Here is a 27,796-nt window from a genome sequence, read left to right as displayed (position 1 = left end):
GGCTGTTCCCAGCTCTACACAAATTCCTGTGCTCCAGGTGAGGCACAGACACACTTGGGGCTGTCACCCTGGAACAACCCCAGCCTCCCTACAAGAGAAGGGGGTTGAAATGGGTTTCTTTGGTTTTGCTTTTTGTTTTATGCAAGCAAAGTTCGGAGTAGCTGAATGCTGGCTGGCTGGAAAAGCTGAAACCAAACAGATCACACAGGAGACAGAATTTGGCCATCAGCTCCAGGCGGCAGCAGCGCTCCCGGCCATGGAAGGGCTGCAGGGCTGGGAAGGGCTGGGAAGGGCTGGGAAGGGCTGGGAAGGGCTGGGAAGGGCTGGGAAGGGCTGCAGGGCTGGGAAAGGCTGGGAAGGGCTGGGAAGGGCTGCAGGGCTGGGAAAGGCTGGGAAAGGCTGGGAAGGGCTGCAGGGCTGGGAAGGGCTGCAGGGCTGGGAAGGGCTGCAGGGCTGGGAAGGGCTGCAGGGCAGGGAAGGGCTGAAGGGCAGGGACGGGCTGAAGGGCAGGGACGGGCTGAAGGGCTGGGAAGGGCTGCAGGGCTGGGAAGGGCTGGGAAGGGCTGCAGGGCTGGGAAGGGCTCCTCTGGAGCCTCGGGAGTCTCGGTGGTGCTGCTGTCCCAGAGCACACCCGGAGCTGGGTGCCCGCGCTCCTGCTCTGGGTGCCCTGCCCATCCATCCCCAGCGGGTCCTGTGCTCTCCCGTCCTTCCCCACAGCTCCTTCTGCAAACCTGGGGAGAGCAGAACGCTGGAAGGCTCTGCTGGCCTGCACAGACAGCGGGGTGGCAGCAGAGGAGCTCTCCAAGGGCAGGTTTGCACTGAGATGCAGTTCGGGTGTGCGGGCCCTGCTGTTCCCTGCTCCCCTCAGGTACATCCAGAGGGAAACAGCATCACTGGGAGAGGAGACCCTGGCACAGCCCCAGCGCCCTCTCCACTGCAAGCAAGGCAAGCAAGAGATAAAAGCTGGGCTGGGGGCATTGCTGAAGCAGGAGGCAGATGTGAAGCTGGGATGTTTGAGGCCTGGGCGAGGCTGCTCCTGAAGCTGCTCAAGGCACGGCCCCGCAGGAGCCTCGGCGCCGCTTTGCCTCTCTCCTCCCTCGTTCTCTCAGAGTTCCTTGGCCTTTGTGGGTTTTTACTGCCCTGACTGGTCCCCTCACCTGTGCGGGATGTGTGATAGAACCCTGGTCACTCCCACCCCGACAGGGAGCCCGGGGCAGAGGGGGACGAGAGGAAAGCCCTCCCTGAAGAAGGAGCAGTCCTGGCCGGGATTATTGCCATCACCCGGCCCCTGTGCCTGAGGGACAACGAGCACCGCTCCCAACCCCCTTCTCCTGGTAATAATCGCATTTTTAGGCTGTCTAGAAATACACAGCTCACCTGCCTTACCTGGGAAATGTCACTGGGGTTGGAGAGAGCACCTGGCTTTCCAGGGATAAAACCCGTTCCTTGTCCCAGGACAGGACCCCCTGCAGCAGGGCCGGGTGTGGCTGGGCTCCCTCCCCTCGGAACCCACCCTGCTCTGCTCCACAGGCTCCGAGCTGCTCCTGGGCTGCTCACAGCACACCTGGGCTGTTTACAGCACACCTGGGATGCTGACAGCACACCAGGGACGCTGACAGCACAGCTGGGATGCTCACAGCACACCAGGGATGCTGACAGCACACCTGGTATGGTCACAGCACACCTGGGATGCTCACAGCACACCAGGGATGCTGACAGCACACCTGGTATGGTCACAGCACACCAGGGATGCTGAGAGCACACCTGGTATGGTCACAGCACACCTGGGCTGTTTACAGCACACCTGGGCTGCTCACAGCTGCTCACAGCACACCTGGGATGCTCACAGGACACCTGGGATGCTGACAACTGCTCACAGCACACCTGGGCTGCTCACAGCTGCTCACAGCATACCTGGGCAGCTCACAGCACACCTGGGATGCTCACAGCTGCTCACAGCACACCTGGGATGTCTGTCTGGCTGTCCCCCCTGGGCTGGGAGCCGGGCAAAGGAGGGACAGAATGGATTTAACCCTGTATTTGATCTGAGCTGCACTCGGAGCAGCCCTGCCAGGGGTTCTGTCCTCATCAATTCCCTCGGTTCAGAGGGAGGGCACAAAGCAAGGACAGGGGGATTTTTCCAGGACAATGCTACTTTTTGGTGGCACAGGCTGTCTCGGTTGCCACTGGAGCTCAGCCCACCCGTGCTCAGTCTTGGGAGAAGGGTGACCCCGCTCTGAGGAAAATGATTTAAAATGCCTTCAGATGCCTTTTCACTTCTTTTTATTTAATTCCATAAATATTTTCATAAGGCTCAGTGTCTTTACAACACTTTTTTAAACACTTTTTTTGTTTTATACACACAACTTTGACACTTGTTTGACAGGGTCAAACAGTCCAATATAAACAAAATAATAAAACTGGCAAGTGCGGATCAGCTGGGTTACCAAAATCCTTTTTTTCTTTTTTTTTTTTTTCTTTTTTTGCTCTTACTGTTAAAACCCCAAAAGCACTAAAATATCAGTATTTGGCTTCAAACTAGAATTTTAAAAACCTTTTTTTTTTTTTTTAAATTCTCTGCTACAAGTCCCTGTCGTCATAGTGCCTTTAAGCTCCTACAGACTCTTCTTTTCTTCTTAAGGAAAAATAAGCTTGGTGATGCCATGCAGAACTTACAATAGCTACTAAATATACATGTTCCCTGAAATGTAGCTGCAATGAAAAGATGACAGAGCATAAAGAGAACAAAACCAGAAACCCAAAGCACCACAGTGTACTATCAATAACATTGCAATGGACGGCTGGTGCCCATCCAGAAACTGAAACAAATTTCAAATATATTTCTCTATGTAGTATTTTCTATTTACAACTGTTAGATGCACCTAGGTTGGTTCTTGTTTGACTTTTTGGAGAGGGTGGGGAGGCGAAAGTCTTGAATTTAGATCCTCTGTTCTAGTGTCTAGGTTAAGGGTAATGCATGTCATTTACCTAGGGAAGAGGGTTTCTTTTTATTTTTTATATATATATATATATAGATTCAGCCAGAGAAATACCGTAAACATGTAAGTTTGTTACAACTCTCTTGTTTCTGCATATGGAATGGGAAGTGGGTTCCTCCTGTCTGGCATTGGAATGAAAAGTCTGTACCAGATGCTCAGTCAAGTCACCCCCGTCTGCATGGGCGCTGCTCCCAGCGCTGTCACACTCACGCTCCAGCCCTGCTCCCTGCTGGGACAGCCACAGCAGGTGCTCAAGTGGGACCCAGTGCTGGTTCTTCTTTGTGCCAATGCTCCATCTCCTGCAGCACCTTGGCAATTTATGGAGGGGAAGAGCTTTCTTGAAGGCCCGAGAGCCAAGCCCCTCGTCCCTGCGGCCGCTGTGCCAGCGCCAGCGCGAGCGGCGCTGCCCGGGCGGGCTTCCCACTTAACAAAGAAGCTGCGAGTCCAACAAGTGGCCTTGTCAGATCTTGATTTATGATGCAAATAATGGTGTGGCGGTGGTGTTTCTTTTTTCCTAGTGCTGAATATTTAGGAAGCATCTTCTCATAAAAATTATGGATGTCTCATTCTCACTCTCTGAGGCACAAAACAGTAAATGAACAGGCTTAACTAATGTGCTTGTTACTTGGTTGTTTTTTTTTTTTCCCTAAGCAATTAAAAAGGCAAAAGGAGTAAGTGAAATTTTCATCAAGTTGACAACATTTTGGAATCTCTCTCTTTCTCTCTCTCTCTCTCTGCCTCTCTCCAGCCATTCAGAAATAGTAAAACATTTCAGTTAACTGACGAGAACCCATCTCATGCACTGCTTTAAATACCCACTCTATTAAAGAAACAAAACAATATTTGCTATGTATCCCACATTAAAATCTAGCCATAAAAATGCAAAGATACAAAAGAGCATAAAAATAATTTCAGATATAAAATGGGGTTGCTTCCTATTTGGCATTCCTGGTGTTTGCTCGCTGCCTGTCACAGAGGGGCCACTCCTCCTCTCCAAAACACTAATCTGGCTTTGCTGGTTATTGATAGTTTCTAGATTATTCAAAGTATAAGAGAGATTATTTTTGGATTTAAATAAAAATAATGCCGCCCTTATGACATGCCCTGAAATAAAACAGGCTCCATGGAAACAATGAAATCACACTCTCTGATCTTCGCATTAACTTGGATTTCTTGGGGGCAAAAAAAAAAAATAGCCAACAAAAAAAACCCTAACTCCATGCTCTTTGTCCTGGGGTGCTTATGTGGTGGATCAGATTCCAAAGAAAATGACAAATACCCTCATCAATCACTTCATCCCACATTTTCAAAGGAGCTTGCAGAATAGCTCTGCAAAGATTTCAAGTTCATCTTCTAAATCTGGTTAAACAGTCTCATTTGCCCTAGGAAAAAAAAAAATCCTCCTCCTGACAATGGTCTGTTTTACAAGCTTAACCATAAGCTCCTGCACTTGCAAACAAATGTACTTAAGGCTGAAATTGTAGGAAGGGTCTTTAAAAATAGAGCTGTGAATCTCCAGAGGGAGAAAAAGAGAGAGAAAGAGACCTGGAGGGTTGGGCTGGTCCATAGCCCAGGCCCACTGCACTGACCCCTCCAGGGGACACGGAGGGGCCTGGACTGGACCAGCACCAGCTGGGACTGGGCACAGAAGCACGGCCACGCTGCCCAGTCACACCCACAGCTGCTGCAAGGAGCTCTCAGCTCCTCTGCAGCTTGGGCTCAACCTCAGGTGGGCACTCCCAGGGCTGGGGTGAGGATCCTTCCGCTAACGGGGCAGAGCTTGGGGGGACCCGGCGTGGGGAGGGCACTGAGAGCAGCCACGCTTGGGGCTCACTTTTGGGGTCACTGCTCCTGCAAATGGCAATTAGTGCTTCTTTAGGTGCTGCTGTGCAGGCTGAGTGTGGCCAAAGGATGGGACCTTAGTTCCTGAAGACAGAAAACTGGCCGCTTCTCGGAGCCTCGGAGCCAATTTTCCTCTCTGCAATGGAGGCATGAAGCCATTGGTTTTTAAGCTTTTATCTTTGCATGGAAAACAAAGATAGGAGTGGGCTTTTCAAGTGTCTCAGCTTGAAAAGAAAATAAATCAAAGTTAAGCCCACAGAAACAAAGCAAAAAGAAGAAAAGCCCCTGATTCTCTTTTCTCCGTCTTACTCCGAGTGTGAACAAATCACACCGAATTGAGAAAAAGACAAGTGCTTAAAAAAACGCAAAAGATGAACTGAGGAAAACCCATCCCTCACTTCCTAAATAGCTGCTTGCCCTTCTGCTGGGTTTCACCTGCCCACGAGAGAACAGTTAAAGCCAGAGAAATACTGCGCAGCGGAGCGGGAGCACAGGGAGCACATCCAGACAGGCACGAGTCAGACGGGGGATGCAGGACGGGGACAGCGCCCGGGCTGGGGACCAGGGACAGCCAGGGAGGGACAGAGAGGGAGGGACAGGGAGCAGAGACCTCCCAGCACTCCAAAAAACAAACAACACCCCCCCATAAATAAAATCAAAGGAAATATACACCAATGTAGTCCATGAGGAAGTTCCATGACGGAGTCACACAAGCGAGAAAGCATTCTGGGATGCCAATGACGACTCGGATGGGAATGAAGGAAAACAGGAAAAAAAAACCCAACAAAAAGAGATGTCCAACCAATGGAGTAAAATAAAATAAAACAGGTCACATGGTTAGAAATCATTGGTGCTTCCTAGTATCTAGTAGCAGATTACTTCCCAAAAACAACAAAAAAAGTTTTTGGTCCTTCTATATATATACATATATGTATATATATTATTATTTTTAAAATGTGTGTATACATATATATATGTATATATATTTAGTTGCAACAGTGCTTCTCCGAAAAAAGGTCCATCTATAAATATAATTTTATTTATTTTTATTTTTTAAATTTTAGTTCTTTTAAGTTAAAATTCTCCATCTCTCTAGGTATTATTTTTTGAATGGTGTTAACCTGCTGAAGTTTTGCCAGAATGGTGCCTGGCTGCGTCTGGGTTCGGTGAACTCGAAGACCTGGGACTGGGATATGCCATCTGTCACCATGTATTGTCCCTGATTTAATGGATCCTGGGGTGGTGGGTAGGCTGGAGGAACCGACTTGGAGTAGCTCACACCTGCATCGATGATTGGGGGGAAAAAGAAACAGATCAGTCAAAGAGCAATCGGGTCAATAGTCGTTCTTCGTCATGCTACTGCTCCTTATCGCTCCTTATCGCTCCTTATCGCTCCTTATCACTCCTTATCGCTCCTTAACCGGTCCCACACGCCAGGACATGCCAGGGCTGGCCAGTCTCCAATCTCAGTGCCTGCCTGACCTCTCGGCTCTGAGGCTGCCTCCCTAAGCCAAGGCTCCAAGGCTGGGACAGGATCCATTACTTTTGTTGGGCAGAGCTCTGCCCGCCCTCATGGAAAAGTCCTGTGTGAGGCAGGAGAGCCGGGACAGGCCCTGCCCCGCGAGGCCAACTCATTCTGCTCCCATTTAACAACTCCTGTTCCAAGCTCCTGCTCACCCTCCCTCCCAGCTCTCCCTGGAGAACGGCCTTGCCCCAACATGCCCCACTGACCAGCCCCGAGCACGACCCCGAGCACCACCCCGCTCCGGTTCCCGCACAGAACGGAGCAGAGCTGCTGTGGAAGAAGCCCTACCCTGCAGGGATGCACCTACACAGAGGGCAGCTCGTTCTTTAGAACAGTTTAGGACTTTTCCATAGGGTTTGTTCTCAATTCACCAGTCTGGTTTCAGCCCAAAAGCGGCTGCACACAACGCAGAAAAGGCTGATTCTGTTCAATCCAAACTGGAAGCAATGGATGGACTGGCAAGGCTACGCTTTTAGGGTTGAGATGTTCAATTCCCACACAGGTGAGACACAGCTCCTGTGCAGGAACGGGGAGAGGGGATGCTGCCCTTACAGCTTTCCCACGGAATGAGGGGGCTTCAGCATCCTGTTGTAGAGGATGGTGAGTAAAGGGTGACTGAAGTGGAACAGAAGGGATGTGTGTCACCACCAAAGCGCAGCCTACGGGGCACAGTGACACAGTCTGGATGTCCTTCCCCACAAAGACAACCCCTCCTTCAGCCTCGGGGCAGCGGGGCCAGCTGGAAACCATGACTCCAGGAAGGAGAGAGGAGCAGGGCTGTGGAGCAGCTTGCTGTAAGCTCTGGCCATCTCTGGATCATGCAGAACTGCTCTTCCTTCTGCAGGAGGGGGCCGTCGCCTCCCCGGGCTTTAACCACAGCAGCGAGGCCACTGTCCCCAAGCAGCTCAGTGTCCTCATCTGGACAGCGGGATGGCATCCCCCACCTACCTCACAGGAGGGTTGTGAAGCTAAATTAATTAATGTTTGTAAAACACTTTGAGATCCTCGGCTGGGAAGGTGCTGGAGAAGGCAAAATACGGTGATTAGCGCCCAGGAACCAGAGCAAGGTGTGCACAGCAATGCGGCTCCTACCACACACAGACACACCAGCGCTGGCCGGGCAGGACGGCGGCACACGACGGGCACTGACACACAGGGAAAGCCTCACGAGGGCACCCACAGAGCTCACCCACTACACAGCTGGGCCAGGGGCTGCTTGGGCAGGCAGGGCCTCTTTGGGGTAGGAGCTAAGGCGTGACTTTAGGGAAGATAATTGATTCGCTTCTCCCTGCTACGGAATTTACCGATGGAGGGTGAAAATGCTCGAAGAGTTCAGACCAGATGGAGATGTCTTGAGTATGTCTAACTGATTTCTCCTTCTTTACTGTCTTTTGTGCAGCTCTCTGTCCACTGTAGAGAATAACCAATATCATTCCTCACAGTGGGCAAAAACTGCTCTGTGATTCACGCTCATTAACCTTTAATGAATTCATCACAATTAGCAGTTCAAACTTACTTGGGAAGACCGACCTGGAGATGTTCTGCATTTGTATCTGCATGCTGGAATAGTTACTCATCAAGGACTTCTCTACTCTGTCTCTCCAAGCCCTGTCTGCCAGCTGCAGAGCTGAGGGCAGCCCCAGAGCTGTGCTGGGGTCACACCTGGGCAGGGGCAGCTGCAGGAAACCTGACACAAATTCTGCACCACCCTCCTTGGTACAGAACTCCAAGGAACAGTTTGAATTTCAATCACTGTGTGACTGAAACCCACAAGGGCAGGGCACTGAGCTCCTCTCTGCCCACCTCTCCCATCCCTTCTCCTGGCACTGTCCTGCTCCGAGGTGCCCATCTCCAGGCTGGCCAATGTGTGGCCAGTGAGACCAACTGCAGAGGACAAACTCCAGCCCTGAGCCCATCCAGGAGTGTCAGCCTTCTCCTGGAGGCCAATTTTCCCAGCAGAGACTGGTGAGGGATTTTAGGATCTGTGGGACTGTTAGGATCTGTTACAGGTCCCTTACATGGCTAGAGTTGGGAAATAAATCTGCTTTGGCTCTCAGACTGACCACAAATTACCTTAAACAGCCCTTGTGCCACTAAAATTACTCATGTTCTGGAACAGCAGAGCTGTGAATCTAAACCTGCTCCTGGGGGGGGAACACATAAATTGTTTTTAGCTTTGGAAGTCCTTGAAGCCACCTTGCTTCAGTGACATGGTCCCATGGCTTTGGCATCCTGTGGCTAGGCTCTTTACTGCCTCTAACCAGTTTGAGGATGGTGAACTAATGTATTTTAATGATGATACAAAATGCTAGGAAGTCTCCTGGATCAGCAAAATGCTGTGCACTTGGAAAGCTGAAGAAGTAGAGAAAGGACAGTCTGGCTGATGTCCACTGACAGTGATGGAGTCACTGCAAGGAATGGAACCCATAGTCTGTCTTCTCCAAAAGGGAAAAGGGCAGACTCCCCTGGCCAGATCACTTCTAAACCCCACTCAGTTCTTTCCCAAAACTCCTGAAAAATATCTGTCCTTGCTTGAAACACACCCATGCACAGCCTGCCCCCTCCCTCAGGAAAGCAGCTCTTCCCACAGGTGTATGTGTGGCCCTGTGATCTGGGCTACTGGCATCAACATCTGGGCTGGAGGAATGCCAAAAGCTCCTGGCTGGTTCTCCTGGCATAAGCAGCTGAAGGTTTCACATTTCTCTTGTTCATCCGGTGGCCTGAAGGATCAAACCTGTGGATCTCAAGGACATGCACCCTCACCATGTGTGGGACATGCAAATACAACCACTGTGCTCTGGTCATTCCAGAATGCATTTCCTTGTGGAACTGTGAGACAGCACTTTGCCATAGCCTCAGGTGCCCCAAGAAGGACTCCTCTGGTTTCTTTGGACACACCCATGTTCTGGAGAACAGAAACTGGGAGGGCAAGATTCGCCTAATCTGCACATCTTCTAATCCTAAGAAAGAGCAATTCTGGGAAAGGTCTGGCAGGCAGGTATTTTTCTGTTCTGCTCTGAAGTGGTTTGTTCCCTCAGAACTCGGGGCCATTGTGCAAAATTGTCTCTTGAGGGATATTTTTTTAATATGCAAAGCCATAACTCCGCTGCAATTCACCAGAAAGAGATGGGCAAAGCTCTTTTTCCAAGGCAATTTTGGGCAGCGTGGCGAGCGGAATTCAAAGGGAAGAATCAATGGATAAGGAATGATTTCCAAGCACAGCAGCCAACTCCACCCCACGGGCAGAGCTGGAGCTCCTTCTGCTGGTTTGTGCCTCATTCTGCAGCGCGGCTGCAGCTGCACGGAGGGATCGCTCACAGGGCGGGGCTGGGAGAGCTGCTCACGAGGAGAACAAGAAAATTCCCAGATTCATAATTTGGCTAGACAAAACTGGTGAGAGATGCTGCGCTGTCACTTGAAATCATGTCTTTTTATAGCACCAGGCAACGTCACTCGGAGCCTTTTGGATTTCTCGGCTCAGAAGGCAACAATTAAAAAGATTTAAAACTGTCTCGTTTTTCCCTTCTAGGTTGGGGGCATTTTTTTGTGTTATGTTTTTTGGGTTTTTTCCCCAAAGTGTCTTTTCTCTTTGAGGTTCCAACACGATTTGAGCAGCACGTGAAGCATGCTGGTAACCCACAGGCAATCACAGGGACTCGTGCAGACAGATCATCCAGCAGGACAATGCCCCTCCCCGGGCCCACACGACACAGACACGGAGAACACGCACATCTCCTCCACACAACCATGGGAATTGCCTTACAAGCTGCTTACTCCATCCTCCACCTAGGAGATTTAGGCTCATCCTTTGATCAGCAGCTGTTTCCCAGGCTTTGCCCCCACCCTGCTGCGCAGTCCCCTGGTGCTCATGAGCCAGAGCTGGGGAGGGGACAGTGACATCGCCACCCCTGCTGGCAGTGCTGCCTAAGGACCCTTCCAGCTCCTTCAGAGCTCAACAGCAACTTGCATCTTTCAGGAAACGTTCAAAAACCCCACAATTTCAGTGTCCTCCTGAATATCATACCCCACACACAGGGAAGCCATGGAGACACCTCCACCACTAATTTGTTCTATGGTTAATTACTCCTGTCATAGCAACGAGTTTAAGTTAAAGAAAAGAGCAGAACTGGCTGGGTGGGTCCAGCCCTTTGCCCTTTTCAGCACATTTCAACAGAGGATCTCAAAGCACTGCCCCACCACTGCCTGGGCCCCGTGCAGGGCTGACAAAGGACGATGTGTCTGGAGCTGGCTGTCCCCAAGGTGAGGATGGAGCTTGGAACAGGAACCCTCTGCCTCCCCAGGCACTCCTGACCAGCTGGATTTCCTCCTTTTACACCTCCCTGCTGAATCACACAACTCTCACTTTGCTGTACTTGCCCAACTCCAGAGGAATTTCAGTGGTGCCTCAGGCACAGCTCTTCATACAGCCAGGATTTCTCTCCAGGCCCTGCTATTCCCAGGGATGGTGAACATGCCTTAGCTCCCTTTTCTAACCATCAACCTCCCTTCTCTGCTCAGGAGGGAGAGGGCTGGCTGCAGTTTGAGAAATGCAGGAGGAAACAGTCATCTCATGTCCTGATGTTCCCCAGACAACCACAACATCTACCTACACACACTGAGCTAACCTGACCTTCTGGAGTCTATTTATCAAGTCTGCTCCTGCAGCCTGATGTCATTATAGCAGCCATTAAGATAATGATTCCTCGTGTGATAAGAAAAGCTAATCGAGGCAAGATGGAATAAATGATACTGGGGCTTTATCCATCAGAGCTGGGTGAAAACCAATTCCTGCCATCCTGTGTTTGTCCAGCCTGCCTCTCCTCCCGGCTGATCACACAGCTCACTCCCTGAGTTTCCTGACAGGAAAGGATCAGTTCACACCTGGAATGCTGCTGCAGCTTCTGGGGAGCAGGTCCTTCCTAAAACCCCTCACCAAACTCAAGGTGCAGGAGGATCTGGGCTCACAGACTTATTTCAGTGGGAATTTCAACATGTCATTGATGTCAACACCTTGGCTCTTCCCACGAGGGTCATTAACATCTCACCAAAAACTGCCCTGCTCAGCAAATGTCACCAGTACTATCCTCAGAGGCCCCCCAGACAAGGATTTATTCCTCGTTTGCCTTTGCTGGTAGATCTGACTGGTTCCTGGGGGAGGCTGAGCACTCCAGCTGGATTCCAGATGCCATCAGTGGGATGGTGCTCGTGGACCCACTGGTAGGGTCTGGATTTTACAAGAAATAGGGTAAACTCTGAGGTTGCCCTGAATCTGTGGGGAAATACCACTGACAACGCGATCAGCTCCATTCCTTCACCTCCTGTGCTTCGAAAATAGGGAAGTGACCCTGATTATCCGAAAATGCAAATGCCCCTCTTTGTTTTCAAGCAGTTGGGTTGGGTTGCTCAGGCTTTTGCAATCCCCCGAGGCTGTGCCTACACGTGTGAATCGATGGGGAAACAAGGCAGGGCCACGTCAATCTCCTCAGCAAGGGAGATGCAATAAAATGGGATTAAACAGCCGAGAGAGGCACGGGAGGGACCCTGGTCAGCCCTGCCGGGGGAGCAGAAGTGCAGAAATGTGGGAAGCCAGAGAAGCTGTTGCATGTCTGGGTCAGGGTTTTTCTGACAGAGTTGGCTGTGAGCTCTAGTGATCAGAAAGGAATAAATTAACAGGAAAATCCAGTGATTCAGAGGTGCCTGGTGACAGGCCAAGGCAGCTCATGCTGGCTGATGATTTAACCCCTGCTGGGTTTGCCGGGCTGAGTGTTCACGGGCAGGTTTAGGGGCAGCATCTCAGGTGATGCTGACTGAATCTCTGCTTCCCTCATCCCAAAGACCTGTCAGGGCTGAAGGCATCTCCTGGGGGAAGGGTGCACAGGGCAGGGAGAGGAGCTGGGTGTACTCAAGAGCTCTCCTGAGGTGGGAAACACCCCCAGCTCACATTAAGGTCACTTATTTAAATCTCAACAGACATTTCCTTTTCCAGAGGTGGGCAATGGTGCTTTAAGAATGGAGTCTCCTTCCTGGAAGGATCTCTAATTCCCTGACACCACTGGCTGGCAGCTGCTGGGAATATGAACCATCATCCCTCCTGTGGACAGGCTGTCCTGAAAGGGGCCAGGTGTGGACAGAGCTGGGGATCAGAGAGGGACTGAGTGTTCCTGCAGGCTGCAAACACCAACCCTTGGAGCAGGGATCACAAGTGGCCAGGGAACAGAGGCCCCTCATGGAGAGAGGCACTCCACGAGCTTCAAATGCTCAGAAATGGAAAAATGACCCTGGATTAACCTTTGTAACGTTAAGAAAGGACTGGAGATCCACAAGGGATCCATTCTCCAGGCAGTTTCTGCTCCTTCCACAAGCATGGTGCTGGCAGAAGAGGCCAGTGCCACCCTTGGGCTGCCCTGTCCCTCAGTGGGAGCCAGGCTCTGCACAGAACCTGCCCTCCTGCCTGGCTGCTGCCTGCCAAGGGCTCCAGGGAGGGCCTTTGGTGGTTTTTCTAAGATAAAACAAATCAATTTCTCCCATCACTTCACTATTTCTAGGAGACACCAGACTGAATTCTGTGGCCAGCTCCCACACTGCCACTGAAGGGCAGAACCAAGAGGCAAAACCCTGAACAATCAATGCAAAAGGCAAACAGCAGCAACCAGCCCTTTTCTCTGTCACTGAGGTGCAGGGCCAGCACCACCCATCCCCTGGCTGTCTAATGGACTTCAAGAAGGCCAAAAATTGGTTTAATGCTGTCTTAAGGCACCTGGTCTAATATTGTTATGTCCTGCCCAATCCAATAAGGAGTGCAAATCCTGGCATTCTGCCCATCCTTAAGTGGGTCTGGCAGGGAGCCTGGCCCTGCACACATTGCTGGGCACACCTGGGAGCCACGAGGGGGCTGCTGCCCCACACAGCACCCTCAGCTGGGCATCAACCACTTCTGAAAATACTCAGAGAGTGCTCTCACTTAATCACCAGCATAAAGGTCCTGGTAGTTTAAAAAGCAGAGTTTTAAGGTTTCTTCTGCTGCTCTCAGCTGCTCTCCCCCTCTCCTGCTGCAGCCAGCAGAGGTTTAAATGCCTCCTTCTCAAACACATGCCAGCCATCTCCAGAGCAATACTTCTGGGAGGTGTGGTACAACAGTGCATGAAATAAGCAGCAGTTTATACTATTTGAAAAATGTTTTTCTGCTTCACCTCTAACAAAGTTGATTGCATTTTCCATTTCACCTCCTTCACGGCTTTTCTCTCTTCCTTAAGTGTTCTGTGACAGGGGAATTACCATAGTTTCCCATTTAAGAGGTGCAGGGAACAAGTGAGATAATCTAGGAACAAGTCTGTAATAGTCATCCTGTGACACAGGAGCTGGGCTGGCAGCACCTCCAGCTGTCAAGCCCTGCTGCAGCCACTGAGACCATCCTGCATTTAAATAAATAAACACTTCGATTGAATTCAGTGACCTGTTCTCCTTCTGAAGGGCTTCCTTGCTTTTCAGGTATATCTGATGCTCCAAAAGCAGCTCCAAGCCCCTTCCCAAGGTGCTGCAGGAGGGCAGAGGCAGCAGCAGCAGCCCCTGGCACAGGCACACCTGCAGCCCCAAGTGCTGCCCAGGTCTTGGCGCAATAAAACATTGTCAACATCTGTAAAATGCACAGGGCAAGATTTAAAAAATCAGTCACCAAAAGCCACCTCTCAGGAGTTTCCTCCTACCTCCCTCTTCTGAGCAGTGCCAGCAGCTCCCTGCTCTGGCAGCCTTGTGCCTTTTGTTGGGTCTTGGGCACAGGACAAACCACAGAGTAACAAAACTAAGAGTTCTCAGTGTCAATATTTAATTTAATCAACCTGAGACTGGGCTATGATCACCAGAGTGTAGGGCAAAGCATACAGAGCTACATTTCTAATGACCCTATTTGTTGTTTTTCAGATTTCACATCCTAAAACCAACCAGGCTGTGCTTAACTCAGGGCTGGGGTGGGACTGAACTGTCTGGCTCGAGGACTTAATCCCATAAACAGAACTGCAAGTGCCACAGCCTAAGCTCGTTCTTCACCACAGAAATGCTGACTGCTGTTTTAGGAGCTAATGAATTTCATAGTCCAAGAAGCCCAAGATAACAACCCCTCCTTTTCCATCTCAGAGAGAAAGAGAGAGAAAGACAAAGAGAGCAGACAGAGAGCAATTGCTGTGTAAGACACAAGTCCTGTCAGGCAGATTGTATTTGTCAGGATGCAAGTCCAGTAATTTACGTGGGAATACTGGCAGGCATGCTCAGGCACCTCCCAACTCTGTCACTTACTGGCTGAGCAGTACAATTATTAATTAATACCTCTATTAATTAATAATATAATGAACTGAACAGCAGCAATAATTGAACCTGGTTTTGTCATGGCAGTCATGCAAGTCAGGCTCTCTCATGGTGCAGCTCCACGAGCCCTGTGGATGCTCCCGTGCTGAGGGACAGACATGCAGGTGCTGAGGGGCTGTGGCAGGGGCACGGGGACACTGTGAGGCACCTGGGCCTGCTCTGGGTGTGCACACTCTGAGCTTAGAACATCTGGCCAGGAGAGTTTTTAGAGAACATCTCAGGAGACAACAGAAGAAGTTAGTAGAGAGGAGAAGACTGATGACAATGGAGAGACACAGCAAACCAAGGAGTTCACAGCTGGCCTGGCAAACCACTCCTGGACCAGCAAAGCCAGTAGACAACACACAGGTGAGGCAGAAAGCAAAGAGCTCCTTCAGCTTCTGCAAAACCCCCCAAAACATCTGCACAGAGCGGGGACCAACCTGCCTGCACCTGACCTGAGCCAAGCCTTGAGGAGCTCTCTCAAAACCCACTTGTAGGCCTACTTGTGCTATGGTACTTTGGTAACAAATCAATACATCCAAGACTGTGTGAAGCTTTGGAGAACTTGAGGAATGAACTCTCTGACCTTCCCTCTGTGTTGAGTATTTCAAAACCTGTAGCTGCAAGAGTTATTGCAAGAGAGAATTAAGCTGGCTTTGGCCAGTTGAGGCTCTGCCTAACACCAGGCAGGGCACTGCTCAGCTGGCTGCAGCCTGCCTGGCTGGGGAAATGAATCTGACATTCCAGAGGTACAGTGTCTTTACTAAAATTCTTTATTTCCTAGAGTTGATGCTACTGTGCTGTCTTAAAAAAGTTACAGGCAGCCCCAGGAAACAAGAGTGTCCCTTTCCTTTCCAGCAGCAGGAAAGGGGTACTCCCTCCCCAGTTCCAGCATTTTAGCAATTTTTTTTTCTTTTTTTTTTTTGCTAATGGGAGACTTTGGGAATTAGCAGAACCTCTACACACCTCCGCACTCACTCCCATTTCAGCCTGAGATAAACAACTGAGATAGATTTCTGCCCCCAAGGACAGCTTCTGGACATCAGACTGGAGACACGAGATCAAATTCATCTCTGGTGCAGTTCCACTGGCTTTCAACCACCTTCGACCAGAGATTAATTTGGCCCACAGATACATTAAGGAAGGATACAAAGCACAAACGGTATTTGATATAAAAAGAGAAGGGAGGGGAAGTTGAGGGGACGCTGGATCCCAGCCCAGCAGGATTCAGCCCAGCCCGCTCCACCCTCACATCACCAGGCACAGAGCGTGTTGCCGGTTACCTTTTTGCTTACTGACTTTCTTTACTGTCATTGCCGCTTGCCGCTTTTGATTCTCAGAAATTTCAAAGCCTGGAAAAGGGAACACGGCAAACACAATTCAGAAGGTTGCTCACAAAGCCTCACTTCCTTTTGGGGAGGGGGATGCTCTGCCCTGTTTGCAAACACGGAATGCTCTGGGTGTTCTACTGAAAATCAACTCTTCCTTGGCCTCCTTCTAATCTCACTTCTGCAGGGGCTGGATGAAAAGTAAGATTAGAGACATTTTTATTTATCTAGTGTCATAAATATGCCCAGTGCTTTAGAGCTGAGCAACAAACTGAGCCTGGACTGACACTGCTCACAGTCAGTTTAGGGGCTGGTGCAAGGGAAGGGCTGTCACTGATTTTGCTGCCTCCCTCTGCATGAAACATCCCCAACCAGAGCAGGAGGGTGCAGCCAGGAGACCCTGAGGTGGATGGCCAGAGACTTCCCTCTCCCACACACCCACAGAGCTCCAGGCTTGAGCTATGGGCAGAATTTGTTTATTGAGGGCCAAAAAGAACAGTAACTGAGCTGGAAAGAGACCTATTTGTGACTAGGAGAGCAACAAAGACATTCCAACAAGGTTAAACTGTAATTCTACCACAAAGAAAATATGGGCTCCTCCACACATTGGGGCTGAATTAAACACTACCAACAACCTCCTTCCAGATTCATTTCCACATTCCTCACCTATCTTTTCATCTTCTTTTACCATCTTCCTTTCTTCTCTGAAAGCTCTAAGCCATCGTAACTTCTCCTCCAGTTTCTTGGCAAAGAATAAGTGCATTTCCTCAGTCTCCTTGTTATGCAGTTTGAAGGCATTCTTCATGCTGACATTGAAGTCATCATCTCTCCCATCTTCTATATCCACCACTTCATATTTATCCATGTCTATGCGCCCTTTGTAATACAGGATATCCCTTCGGATCAGATCCTGCGCAGGAAAAAGGAGACAGGGATTGTGGTGAGACCTCATGGAGAGCCTGAGCTCAGCAGGGAATTCCTGGGAGAGCTGAGGGAGAGAAAGAAGTGATGGTGAAACCTGGTCAGGTCCTTCAGTTCCTTGAAGAGCTGAGGAAAAGAAAGAAATGATGAGGTGAAACCTGGTCAGGTCCTTCAGTTCATGGAAAAGCTGAGGAAAAGAAAGAAATGATGGTGAAACCTGGTCAGGTCCTTCAGTTCCTGGAAAAGCTGAGGAAAAGAAAGAAATGATGGGGTGAAACCTGGTCAGGTCCTTCAGTTCCTGGAAAAGCTGAGGAAAAGAAAGAAGGGATGGTGAAACCTGGTCAGGTCCTTCCAGCCTCACCTCTGTGAACACATCTCTTGTTGGCCAAAGAGGGCAGACCATAGGCAGAGAGGAACAAAACACACATCCCTGAGCTCCAAAATTCAGTTTGTAGGCACAAAGAAATGTCTCTGAGTAGGTGCCATGTCCCAGCATTTCCACATGGGAGGTTCTGCTCCACAGGGTGAGAAATGTGAGGCCCAGGCCTGGCAGGGGCTGTGCACACACACCTGGAGCCATCACTGCTCTGGCAGCACAGTCCAGATCTGTTTTCCACACACATTCCCTCTCCCATTTGGGACTGCTCTCTGCCCCTTCTCCTTGGGGCCCACCTCCCATTCACACCCAGCTCACTGCTGAGAACCCACCCTGATTCCCAGCTCACAGCACTCCCAACCTACCTCTGGTCTCATCCCACCCTGGATGTAACCTCTTGATCCAGCTTAGTTTTTTTTTTTCTTTTTCTCTCCTTGGTAGTTATAACCTTTTCAACCAAACCTGTTCACACTCACCTCCTTTCTCAGTTGGGTATTCCCTGTTTTTCAGCAACAGCTCATTTCTCTGCATTGGGAAGGGAAAAGCAAATTCCCCATTGGCCCCACACAGCTCTGTCCCTGTTATCTCAGATAACAGAAGATGATCATCGGAAAACAGAATGTTAATTCTCTAGTCATGGCCACACAAGGTGATTCAATTTATTTAAAACCAAATTCAGCAAAACAATTAAGATTTACTTCCTCTAACCACTCTCAAAAGTATCTTAATATTTAGGTATATTAAATCAATTTAACCTAAACAGCTTTGGATTTTTCAGAGTGCCCTAAAGATAAATGTTATGTCAAAGGATTCATTTGAGAGGAAAAATGAAGGCAATATACAACATTTATTTATTGAAATAATATTTAGCAGTGAGGCTTTTTCAAGATAAGCAGTAGGTATTATTTTAAACAAATTAATCTTGGAAAATAAACTCCACATCATAATGATTTAGCAAACTTCTCATGAATCTGCCAGACAGTATTAACTATCACAAGAATGGCCAGAAGCTCACAGGCTTTAAATCCTGACTCCTTCTTCTGGAATGCTCTGGGCAGGGGGGGAGGAATTCCATTAACAAATATCTTGTACAAAAACCTTCCTCTGTTATAGGCCTGAAATAGTGATAGTCCAAAACATAAGAAGAAGGTATTTCAGGCTGAATAGGCAACAGAAAATCATTTCAGTCTCATCCTAACTTAGGCAATTGTTTCTTTCCCTCAGTGCTGTGGAAAGGCTGCAAGAGGCACAGGGAGCTGATCAATCAGTCAATGCCACACAGTGTCTAACAGGGCTTGTTCTCATAGAGAGCATTTATCTGCACCACCTTCTCAAAAACACCTGATGGCAAAGCTCTCAGCAGCAAGATGAGCTCCTTACATCAGCTGCACAGCAGCTGCTCCCCTTCCCAGTGCTGCTGGGAACTTCCAGAACCAGCCCCAACAGACCACACTCCTGTGAGGATGGATCCAGTGCACCTTCCCAGGCAATCTTCATGATTGTGGAGAGATTTGTTCATAAAGTATTCAAGAATCACCAATCACAAGCTCTGAAAATCTCAGGCTCTGTGCACTGCCTGGGCAGGATAACCAACAGGACCAAAGGAACAGAGCCAGCCTGTGAACAAACTTGTGAACTAATCTCTAATCCTAGAGATCAATAATTTCTTCATTTCTCTCATTCCAACTCTATCATTTATCCCTGGATAAATTGGAACTGTTGGAACCCTGGATGCTGAGAATTTTAAACTTTCTGGGCTGAAAGGCACAGACCCACAAGAGAATATTACATTTGACCTGAGGCTGTGGAGAAGGCTTCCAAAATTGATTGATAGCACTGGGATTGTGGGTGTGGAGTTTGAATAGAAGTGTGTTATATCATAGGGTGGAAACCTTAGAGTTTAAGGTTTTTGAATATAAATAATAAATAAATAAATAAATAAAGTGCATTCTTTCCTTATACACACACTAAACACATTTTCCCCCTCTTATCTCCCCAATTTTGACTCAGAAAACATTATGAGCTATTTTTAACAGCTACTGCCAAGGGAATGCTTTACCAGCTTTGTGCTTCCAGAGGACACAGTCCATAGGTTTGGACATGTCTGACTGAGCTGGTCCACACATTTCTCCTCCTGGGATGCAGCAGGAGCTGCCCTGTCTCCAGGGAGGCTCCTGAGCTGCTGAGCACTGGATGTGAAGATAAAGGTGCTGCCCAGGAGCTCCTGAAGGAGCAGTGAGGAGATAATGGAATCCTCCAAGTGCCTCTGGAGATGAAATGGCCCCACAGGTTTTTGCTGGGGAAATGCAGGAGGGGGGAAGCAGCAGCTCAGCTGCAGAGGAGGAAACACCGAGGTCTGGCCTTGAGCTGAGCAAGGGACACAACAACAGCACAAAGCTCCTGTCTGCCACTTCCACTGTCATTGGAGAAGGAATTCAATGATGACTCCAGAAGAAATTAATTATCTTTTCTCCCAATGCCTTCCTAGAAGAAGAACCATTCCTCACTTGTGGCCACAAACTCCACACTGGTACCCTGAATTTATAAGAGACTTTATTCCCCACACAAACATCTCATGAGAAGCACGTGCCTGCTCATGGAGGACTTTGTCCACAGCTGGTTCCAGAAAGTTCAGTTCACAGATTAACAACTGTAACTGGATATTTTCATTTTTAATGTGCTTGGCATTTCCTATTATCATTCTCCCTTCTTCTTGACAACACTCAGTGAATGGATATTATTTTTCAACTGACTAAATTTTAACACCCATAATATGGGAAGCACAATAATTATTTGATCCATGGCTATTTTATCACAGCTTTTAAATGATAAAAGACACTACTCAGCTCCTTAGTGAAGCATGGCCCTCTCCAAACACCTTGCAGTGTAACTGAGCTCAAGAAAATGCAGGTACTCATCAGCCAATAGCAGACAGCAAACAAGGCCAAACCCTTGTTTTGAGGAACTTTTTATGCACATGGACAAGAGGAAATGGAGAGAGCACAGAGGCCATGAAGGGATGCTGCTGGTGTGCTCTGCCAGGTGCAGTGCTCAACCTGCTGCTCCTCACACCACTCTGCCCAGCACAGTTCTGTGCTTTTCCCAGCATCTCCATGGAGCCAAAGAAAAGATGAGATTAAGGAAAGCACTGTGAGGCTGAGGAGGGAAATGGATTGTTCCACCAGCCTGGTGTAAGCACTGCATGGCAGGAGGACAAAGCAGATCCGTGCACAAAAATGGAGATTTATCTGCTGCAGAAGCTGAGAGGAGCTCTGGCTTTGTGAGGACAGCAATGCTGCTCCTGCTCCTGCTTATCTCTGAAGGTCCTCACTTCAATCCTCACACAGGGCACCACCAAATGTCAATTCTTTAACTCTTCTGCCTCTGTCAAGGTCGGTGTTTGGTGTTCAGACTCAGATGTTTATTATTTCTTAACTATATCACATCCTACAACTCATGAGTTCTACAGCATTCTACTAACAAGCTACAAAATTGCTAACTGTCTTTCTCTCTTTTAAGGCTAAACTATCCAATTAAGAAATGACACCTAAATTATTTTCACTTTTAACCCAATAACTAATCACTCATGTCCTGCAGTGCAGACTTTTTGATCCAATTGCACAAAACCACCCAAACCCATGGAGAAGAAGGTGGAGAAGAACAACTAGCCACCACCCTAAAACCTCCATCTTGCCTTATATATATTGCTATATTCTAAACCCTTCAACTCTTAAGTTTTCTACCCTGTGACATTACATGCTTCTATCCAAACTCCACACCCACAATCCCAGTGCTATCAATCAATTTTGGAAGCCTTCTCCACAGCCTCAGGTTGAATGCAGTGTTCTCTTGGGGGTCTGTGCCTTTCAGCCCAGAAAGTTTAAAATTCTCAGCATCCAGGGCTCCAACAGTTATCCAGGGACAAATGAGAGAATTAGAATGTGAGAAATGAAGATGTTATTCATCTCTAGGATATAGCTTTGTTCACAGGCTGGCTCTGTTCCTTTGGTCCTGTGTATTATCCTGCCCATGGCTCAGCCAGGGTGACCATGGGCTGCTCTGCACTGGCCAGTTCTGAATTTCATACAAGATTATTTCTTGCAGTTAAATCAGGCAAGACCAAGAAAATACAGAAACCCCAAAAAAGACTCTCAAAACCTTATCAGTGGGGAAAGGCCAAAGAAATGGAGCTGTTTAATGTAGAAAGGCCATAACTAAAGAGGAATGTGCTGTTGGTATTCCAGCTACTCCTCTTTTAAGGAAGCTGGTGATCAGTTATTCTCCATTTTGATTGTGGCTTGGCTTAATTTACCACAAGGGAGAACAGGATTAGAAACTTGAGAAAAAAAAATGTTTTTATCTAGAAGAGTAGTTAAACCCTAGAACAGACAAAATAGGGAAGTCTTGGGACAGCATTCCTGGGGGATTTTCAAAAGAAGATTAGACAAACATCCATCAGAGATGATCTGAGTGTGCTGAATCCTGCCAAGGGAATAGCTGCTCTCCTGGGCTCCTGCAGCTGCATGGAGTGAGAGGAGGAGCTGGATGGAGCAGGGCTGGGAGCAGTGGGATGAGCAGGACCTGGGGCACTGTGGGGCCATTGCAAGAGCAGCAGGAGCACAGACCTGCAGCCTCTGCAGAGCACCCAGCCTGCCTGCCTGCCTCGAAAGGAAATTGATGCATCTGGGTCATTTGCACTTATTTGTCTAAATATGATCTTTTTTTACCCTACAGCTTCTACGATTTCCTTTTCTTCCCCTCGCTGAGGTTAATTAAGCTCTTCTGAATAATGCTCTGCAGTCTGTTCACGTAATCTGTACTGAGGATTCACAGGGAAAAGATGAAGCCAAAAAAAGTGGTTTGACAGGAGCACAAAGCAAAGTTCTGACATGTTACATAAGCCCCCCACAGCTCTGCTCTCCGGGTGCTGGGTTTTGTGGCCATGCTCGGGGCTGTCCTGCCTGGGGACCTGCCTGTGCCACCCCCTCTGCGCCCAGCACTGTCCCCTCCTGGAAGGGGGAAGGTGACTTCATGTAACTGTGCTTGGAAGGAAAGGAGTCTCCTTTGTGGCCATCACGAGGAAAGCAAGGCTGAGCTTTATTGGAAAACCTGGACACTGGGAATGGCTCCCACAATGAATTATGCTCATCTTGGAGTGGATTTAGACACCTGCAGGAAGGATTGTACCTGTAAATCACTGGTCAGTAGCTCTTTGAGTCCTACTTGTCTTCTGTACTGCTTCTCCTGCTCTCCAGTTTTCATCTCTTTTTTCTGCCCCACTAGTGCAGAGCACAGCTCCTTGTGCCTGGGGAGAGGAAAGCTCAAACCCCCCTGGGACACTCGAGGGGAAAAAGAACAATAATGACAAGGAGGGCAATCTGCAGTCACCAGTGCAAAATGGCATCACCAAAAGCCATTCAGGGGTTTCAGCAGCACCCAAGGAGGAAATGAGACCTCCAGAGCCTTCCCCATCCTTGTGGCTTCCTCTGGATGCTCTCCAATGGCTAAATGTCTTTTTTCTATTGTTGTGCCCAAAACTGCCCCAGCACTGGAGGTGAGGCCACCCCAGGCCAGGGCAGAGCAGGACAATGCCCTCCCTGGCCCAGGACAGGGATGTCCCTCATGGCTCCAATGTCCTCCCTGCCCAGGACAGGGATGTCCCTCAAGGCTCTGGGGCCCTCCCTGGCCCAGGACAGGGATGTCCCTCATGGCTCCAATGCCCTCCCTGGCCCAGGACAGGGATGTCCCTCATGGCTCCAATGCCCTCCCTGCCCAGGACAGGGATGTCCCTCATGGCTCCAATGCCCTCCCTGCCCAGGACAGGGATGTCCCTCATGGCTCTGGGGCCCTCCCTGTCCAGGACAGGGATGTCCCTCATGGCTCTGGGGCACTGCTGATGTTCTGTAAAGCTGGTGGGGATGGAGTGATGATCCCTCCAGCAGCACAGGGCACCCAAGGAGGAAACGAGCTCCTGAGGGGAGCTGGCCTGATCTCAGAGCTCCATCCCACATGTGCAGCACTCCAGGAGTTCCATATTCCCCCATTAACTCCTGAGTGTGGGGTGTACAGGGGTGCATGGGGAGGCCTCAGGCAAGGGTTTGGGTTTAGGATGGTGCCTTTTCTCAGGAGCAGTGGTTTATCCTGTGCTGGGTCACACTCCACTTCTCATGCACAGAAATCATCCTTGAGGCACAAATAGGGAAAGAGCCATTTCCAGCCTGAGTCATCAGATCCCTCTCAGGAGCTGACAGGAGATGCCAGCCACAGAATCATCCATTACAAGCTCCTCTCTGCACATGTGGGTTATTGGTGCTCCTGTTTATCAAACCCTGCATATTCCAGTGGCAAAGGAGTCTCAGAATGACTCGAGGAGGAATTATGTGTTCTGAGGGCATGGATGCAGCCAGGCCCTGGGAGGGCAGCTCCTGGGGCTCCAGTGAAATGACATTCCTCCCTCAGCCCTCCCCCATCTCTACCATGGGATAATGATACTTATTTATTGTATAGATCAATGGGGAGCTCTAAATAATCAATGAGGCACACACTGGAGGCTCTGATGGTGGATCTCTAACAGCTCAGAGCTGTGTGGGAACAGCTCAGCATTTCCCATGCCTTGGGATCAGAGCTGGCAGAGCCCAGGGAAGCAGAGAAGGCCTGTGGGCAGCACAGCACAGCCCCTCCAGCCCTGAGCGGCACAGGGAGGAGGAGGAAGAGGAAACACGGTGGCTCTTCCAACAGGGATCATGACTCCATTACCACCAGCTTTACAGAACATCAGCAGTGCCCCAGAGCCATGAGGGACATCCCTGTCCTGGGCAGGGAGGGCCCCAGAGCCATGAGGGACATCCCTGTCCTGGGCAGGGAGGGCCCCAGAGCCATGAGGGACATCCCTGTCCTGGGCCAGGGAGGGCATTGGAGCCTTGAGGGACATCCCTGTCCTGGGCAGGGAGAACATTGGAGCCATGAGGGACATCCCTGTCCTGGCCAGGGAGGGCATTGGAGCCATGAGGGACATCCCTGTCCTGGGCAGGGAGGGCATTGGAGCCTTGAGGGACATCCCTGTCCTGGGCCAGGGAGGGCCCCAGAGCCATGAGGGACATCCCTGTCCTGGGCAGGGAGGGCATTGGAGCCATGAGGGACATCCCTGCCCTGGCCAGGGAGGGCATTGGAGCCATGAGGGACATCCCTGCCCTGGGCAGGGAGAACATTGGAGCCATGAGGGACATCCCTGTCCTGGGCAGGGAGGACATTGGAGCCATGAGGGACATCCCTGTCCTGGGCAGGGAGGGCATTGGAGGCTTGAGGGACATCCCTGTCCTGGGCAGGGAGGACATTGGAGCCATGAGGGACATCCCTGTCCTGGCCAGGGAGGACATTGTCCTGCTCTGCCCTGGCCTGGGGTGGCCTCACCTCCAGTGCTGGGGCAGTTTTGGGCACAACAATAGAAAAAAGACATTTAGCCATTGGAGAGCATCCAGAGGAAACCACAAGGATGGGGAAGGCTCTGGAGGGACCTGGAGGAGCAGCTGAGAGCCCTTGGCTTGTTCAGCTGGAGGAGACTGAGGGGAGACCTCAGTGAGGTTTCTGACATCCTCCCAAGGGGCAGCAGAGGGACAGCTCTGATCTCTTCACTGGTGACCAGGACAGCACCCAGGGAAGGGCTGGAGCTGTGCCAGGGCAGGTTTAGGTTGGATTTTAGGGCAAGGTTCTGCCCCCAGAGGGTGCTGGCACTGCCCAGGCTCCCCAGGGAATGGGCACAGCCCCGAGGCTGCCAGAGCTGCAGGAGGGGTTGGGCAGCACTGCCAGGGATGCCCAGGGTGGGGCTGTTGGGGGTCTGGACAGGGATGAAAAGCAGCAATCCCTGCAGATCACCTCAGCAGAGATGAGTGCCCCCAGTGCCCAGGGGAGCAGAGCCAGCCCAGGATGAGGCTGGCACAGAGCCAGCCCTGCCTGGGGAGCAGCTGCCATGGAAGGGTGATGACCAGTGAACAGTTGGTGCTGGAATTAGGCAAAGACTAAGCCAGGGCTCCCAGCAACTGCACCCAAACACCAGCTCATGCTTTGGGAAAGGCAGAGCTTGGGAAGAGGCTGAGTTGCCTTTTGCACTGAGTTGTGGGTGAGTCTCAGACCCCTCTCTGTGATTTCCCACTGCTCTGGGCACTGACTGCAGAGCAGAGGAGCAGAGTTATCCAATGTACTCCTGAAATTTGTCCTGATTTTCCTGCTGGCCTGCTCTGTCCCTCCCCTCTGCCCAGGCTGCCGTGAGCAATGAGAGCATGGCACGCTGCCACCCTGCCATGTCTTTGGGTAGCTTTAGTCATGAAGGCTTTCAACGTTCTTTGACTTTTAAAAAAAAGATTCTGAGCCTACATTTTTAAAGTCTAATTTACCTTACAGAGAGCCTTTGACGAAAGCAGCCCAGCCTGCTCTCCATGAACACCAAGGGGACAGTTTTCTGTAGCATTTGTACATTTAATTTAACCCTACAGTGGCTGAGTGCTCAGGTGGGACAGTAACAGTGACACATGGTGGAGCTCAGTGCAGCACCACATTGGGCCTCTCAGTCCAAATGAGACCCTAAAGCTCAATGAACCCTTTGGAGTGTTTTTGTCCTAAATATTCTTGATATCAGGAAACAAATCCAAGCCCTGCTAAGAGTTTGGATGCCAGAGCCTGTGAGCTTTGCTCTGAGCCCTTGGACACAGCATCTAATGGCATCACCAAAAGCCATCCAGGGGTTTCAGCAGCACAGGGCACCCAAGGAGGAAATGAGTTCCTGAGGGGACCTGGCCTGGTCCCAGAGCTCCATCCCAAGTGTGCAGCACTCATGAGACACACCCTGGAAGGCTCTGATGGTGGATCTCTAACAGCTCAAAGCTGTGTGGGCTGGGCTGAGGGAAATGGGGTCTGCTCAGCCCATCCAGGAATGAGCTAAAGGGTGGATCCTATCAGGGACAGGGGGACGTCACCACCGCCTCCCCAAAGCCCTCTCAGCCACTCACCTCCCACCCCAAACCTGCCAGGAGCGTCCCTGGGGAGCTGAACTGCTGGCTCTCAGTGACTCCAACTGCACAAGGCCAGGGGAGGGAGGTCAGCACATCCCTGCCCAGCTGTTCAGCACATCCCTGACCAGTTCAGCACATCCCTGCCCAGTTCAGCACATCCCTGCCCAGTTCTTCAGCACATCCCTGACCAGTTCAGCACATCCCTGCCCAGCTCTTCAGCACATCCCTGCCCAGTTCAGCACATCCCTGCCCAGTTCTTCAGCACATCCCTGCCCAGTTCAGCACATCCCTGCCCAGCTCTTCAGCACATCCCTGCCCAGTTCAGCACATCCCTGCCCAGTTCAGCACATCCCTGCCCAGTTCAGCACATCCCTGCCCAACTCTTCAGCACATCCTTGCCCAGTTATTCAGCACATCCCTGCCCAGTTCAGCACATCCCTGACCAGTTCTTCAGCACATCCCTGACCAGTTCAGCACATCCCTGCCCAGTTATTCAGCACATCCCTGCCCAGTTATTCAGCACATCCCTGCCCAGTTATTCAGCACATCCCTGCCCAGTTCTTCAGCACATCCCTGCCCAACTCTTCAGCACATCCCTGCCCAGCTATTCAGCACTGTCTGGCTCCTGAGCAGGGAGGACACATTGGACTCATCCTCAGCAGCTCTGTGGAGCTGCACTGTGGGATCCCAGAGGGGAGGGCTGGGGCTCACAGCGTTTGTGGCAGTGCTGTTCTCACTCCATGGATTCAGTGGAGCACCACTGGCATTCTGGTGCCTTCTTCCACCCTTGTTCAATCCCTCTGGCTGCAGAGCAGCCAGGTGAGGGTGAGTGCCTTTCCAAAGGACTGATGGCAGGAGGAGATGTGTAGGAATGTGCCCCCTCTTGATGGAGTGACCAAACTATCCTTTGTCTCCTTAAAAAGGAAAAAAGCCCAGAAGTTTCTCTCCTCAATTAGGTAAAAGACACCTCATAGGACCTGGGGGAATTCACCTCAAACTTAAGGACAGCCAGCTGGACAGAAGCCAAGAAGTCCCACCTGGGCAATTTACTAGAAAGAGAAGAGAACAAAGGAACTAATGGCTATTGTGAGGTGTTTTACCAGGAGCAAGAACCTCTTGCACCTGGCTTGGGTTTTCTCTGTAAAGAGCTTTGTTATTTTGCCTTTTATTAAAACTTTTCTGTTTCCAACAGTACCACAGAAGCCATCCTGCTGATTTTATGCCATCTGAGCTATCACAGGTATGATACAGATCTCCAGGAGCTGATGAGACCTGGCTGGAGGAGACCCCTATATCAGAGTTGGGAAACCCTTGTGCAGCCAGGTCACTGCTCTGCTGGCTCCCCAGGGGCTCCACATGCTGCTGATGAAAGGCCACAGCAGCAGGGGTAAGTTTTCAGCTCTGCAGTTTGCCTGTGGGCCAAACTGACACCCAGTGCCATTCCAGGAGGGGTAAGTGAG

The 27,796-nt window shown here is 50.2% G+C and overlaps 1 protein-coding gene across 13 annotated transcripts in view; it reads right to left on the bottom strand.

Annotated features, from left to right (window-relative positions):
• The window catches only part of ARHGEF9 (Cdc42 guanine nucleotide exchange factor 9), a 180,278-nt gene that overhangs the window by 4,248 nt on the left and 148,234 nt on the right, over window positions 1-27,796 (bottom strand). For 9 of the 13 annotated variants that reach the window (XM_077185890.1, XM_077185886.1, XM_077185888.1 and 6 more), the window contains exons 8-10: window positions 16,701-16,944; window positions 15,990-16,058; window positions 2,267-6,122 (exon numbers count right to left, since the gene is read on the bottom strand). In XM_077185890.1, coding sequence (XP_077042005.1) covers window positions 5,941-6,122; window positions 15,990-16,058; window positions 16,701-16,944 — 495 coding nt within the window. In that variant the 3' untranslated portion in view covers window positions 2,267-5,940. Of the gene's footprint in view, window positions 1-2,266; window positions 6,123-7,314; window positions 7,387-15,989; window positions 16,059-16,700; window positions 16,945-27,796 lie in introns of those variants that run through there. The other 4 variants (XM_077185881.1, XM_077185884.1, XM_077185883.1 and 1 more) reach the window with 4 other exon arrangements.

This window comes from Agelaius phoeniceus, chromosome 14 (assembly GCF_051311805.1).
Source record: "Agelaius phoeniceus isolate bAgePho1 chromosome 14, bAgePho1.hap1, whole genome shotgun sequence".
In the NCBI taxonomy this organism is placed as follows: domain Eukaryota; kingdom Metazoa; phylum Chordata; class Aves; order Passeriformes; family Icteridae; genus Agelaius; species Agelaius phoeniceus.
The sequence above is the reverse complement of the archived record's forward strand: the minus strand, read 5'-3'. Positions and strand labels throughout refer to the sequence as shown.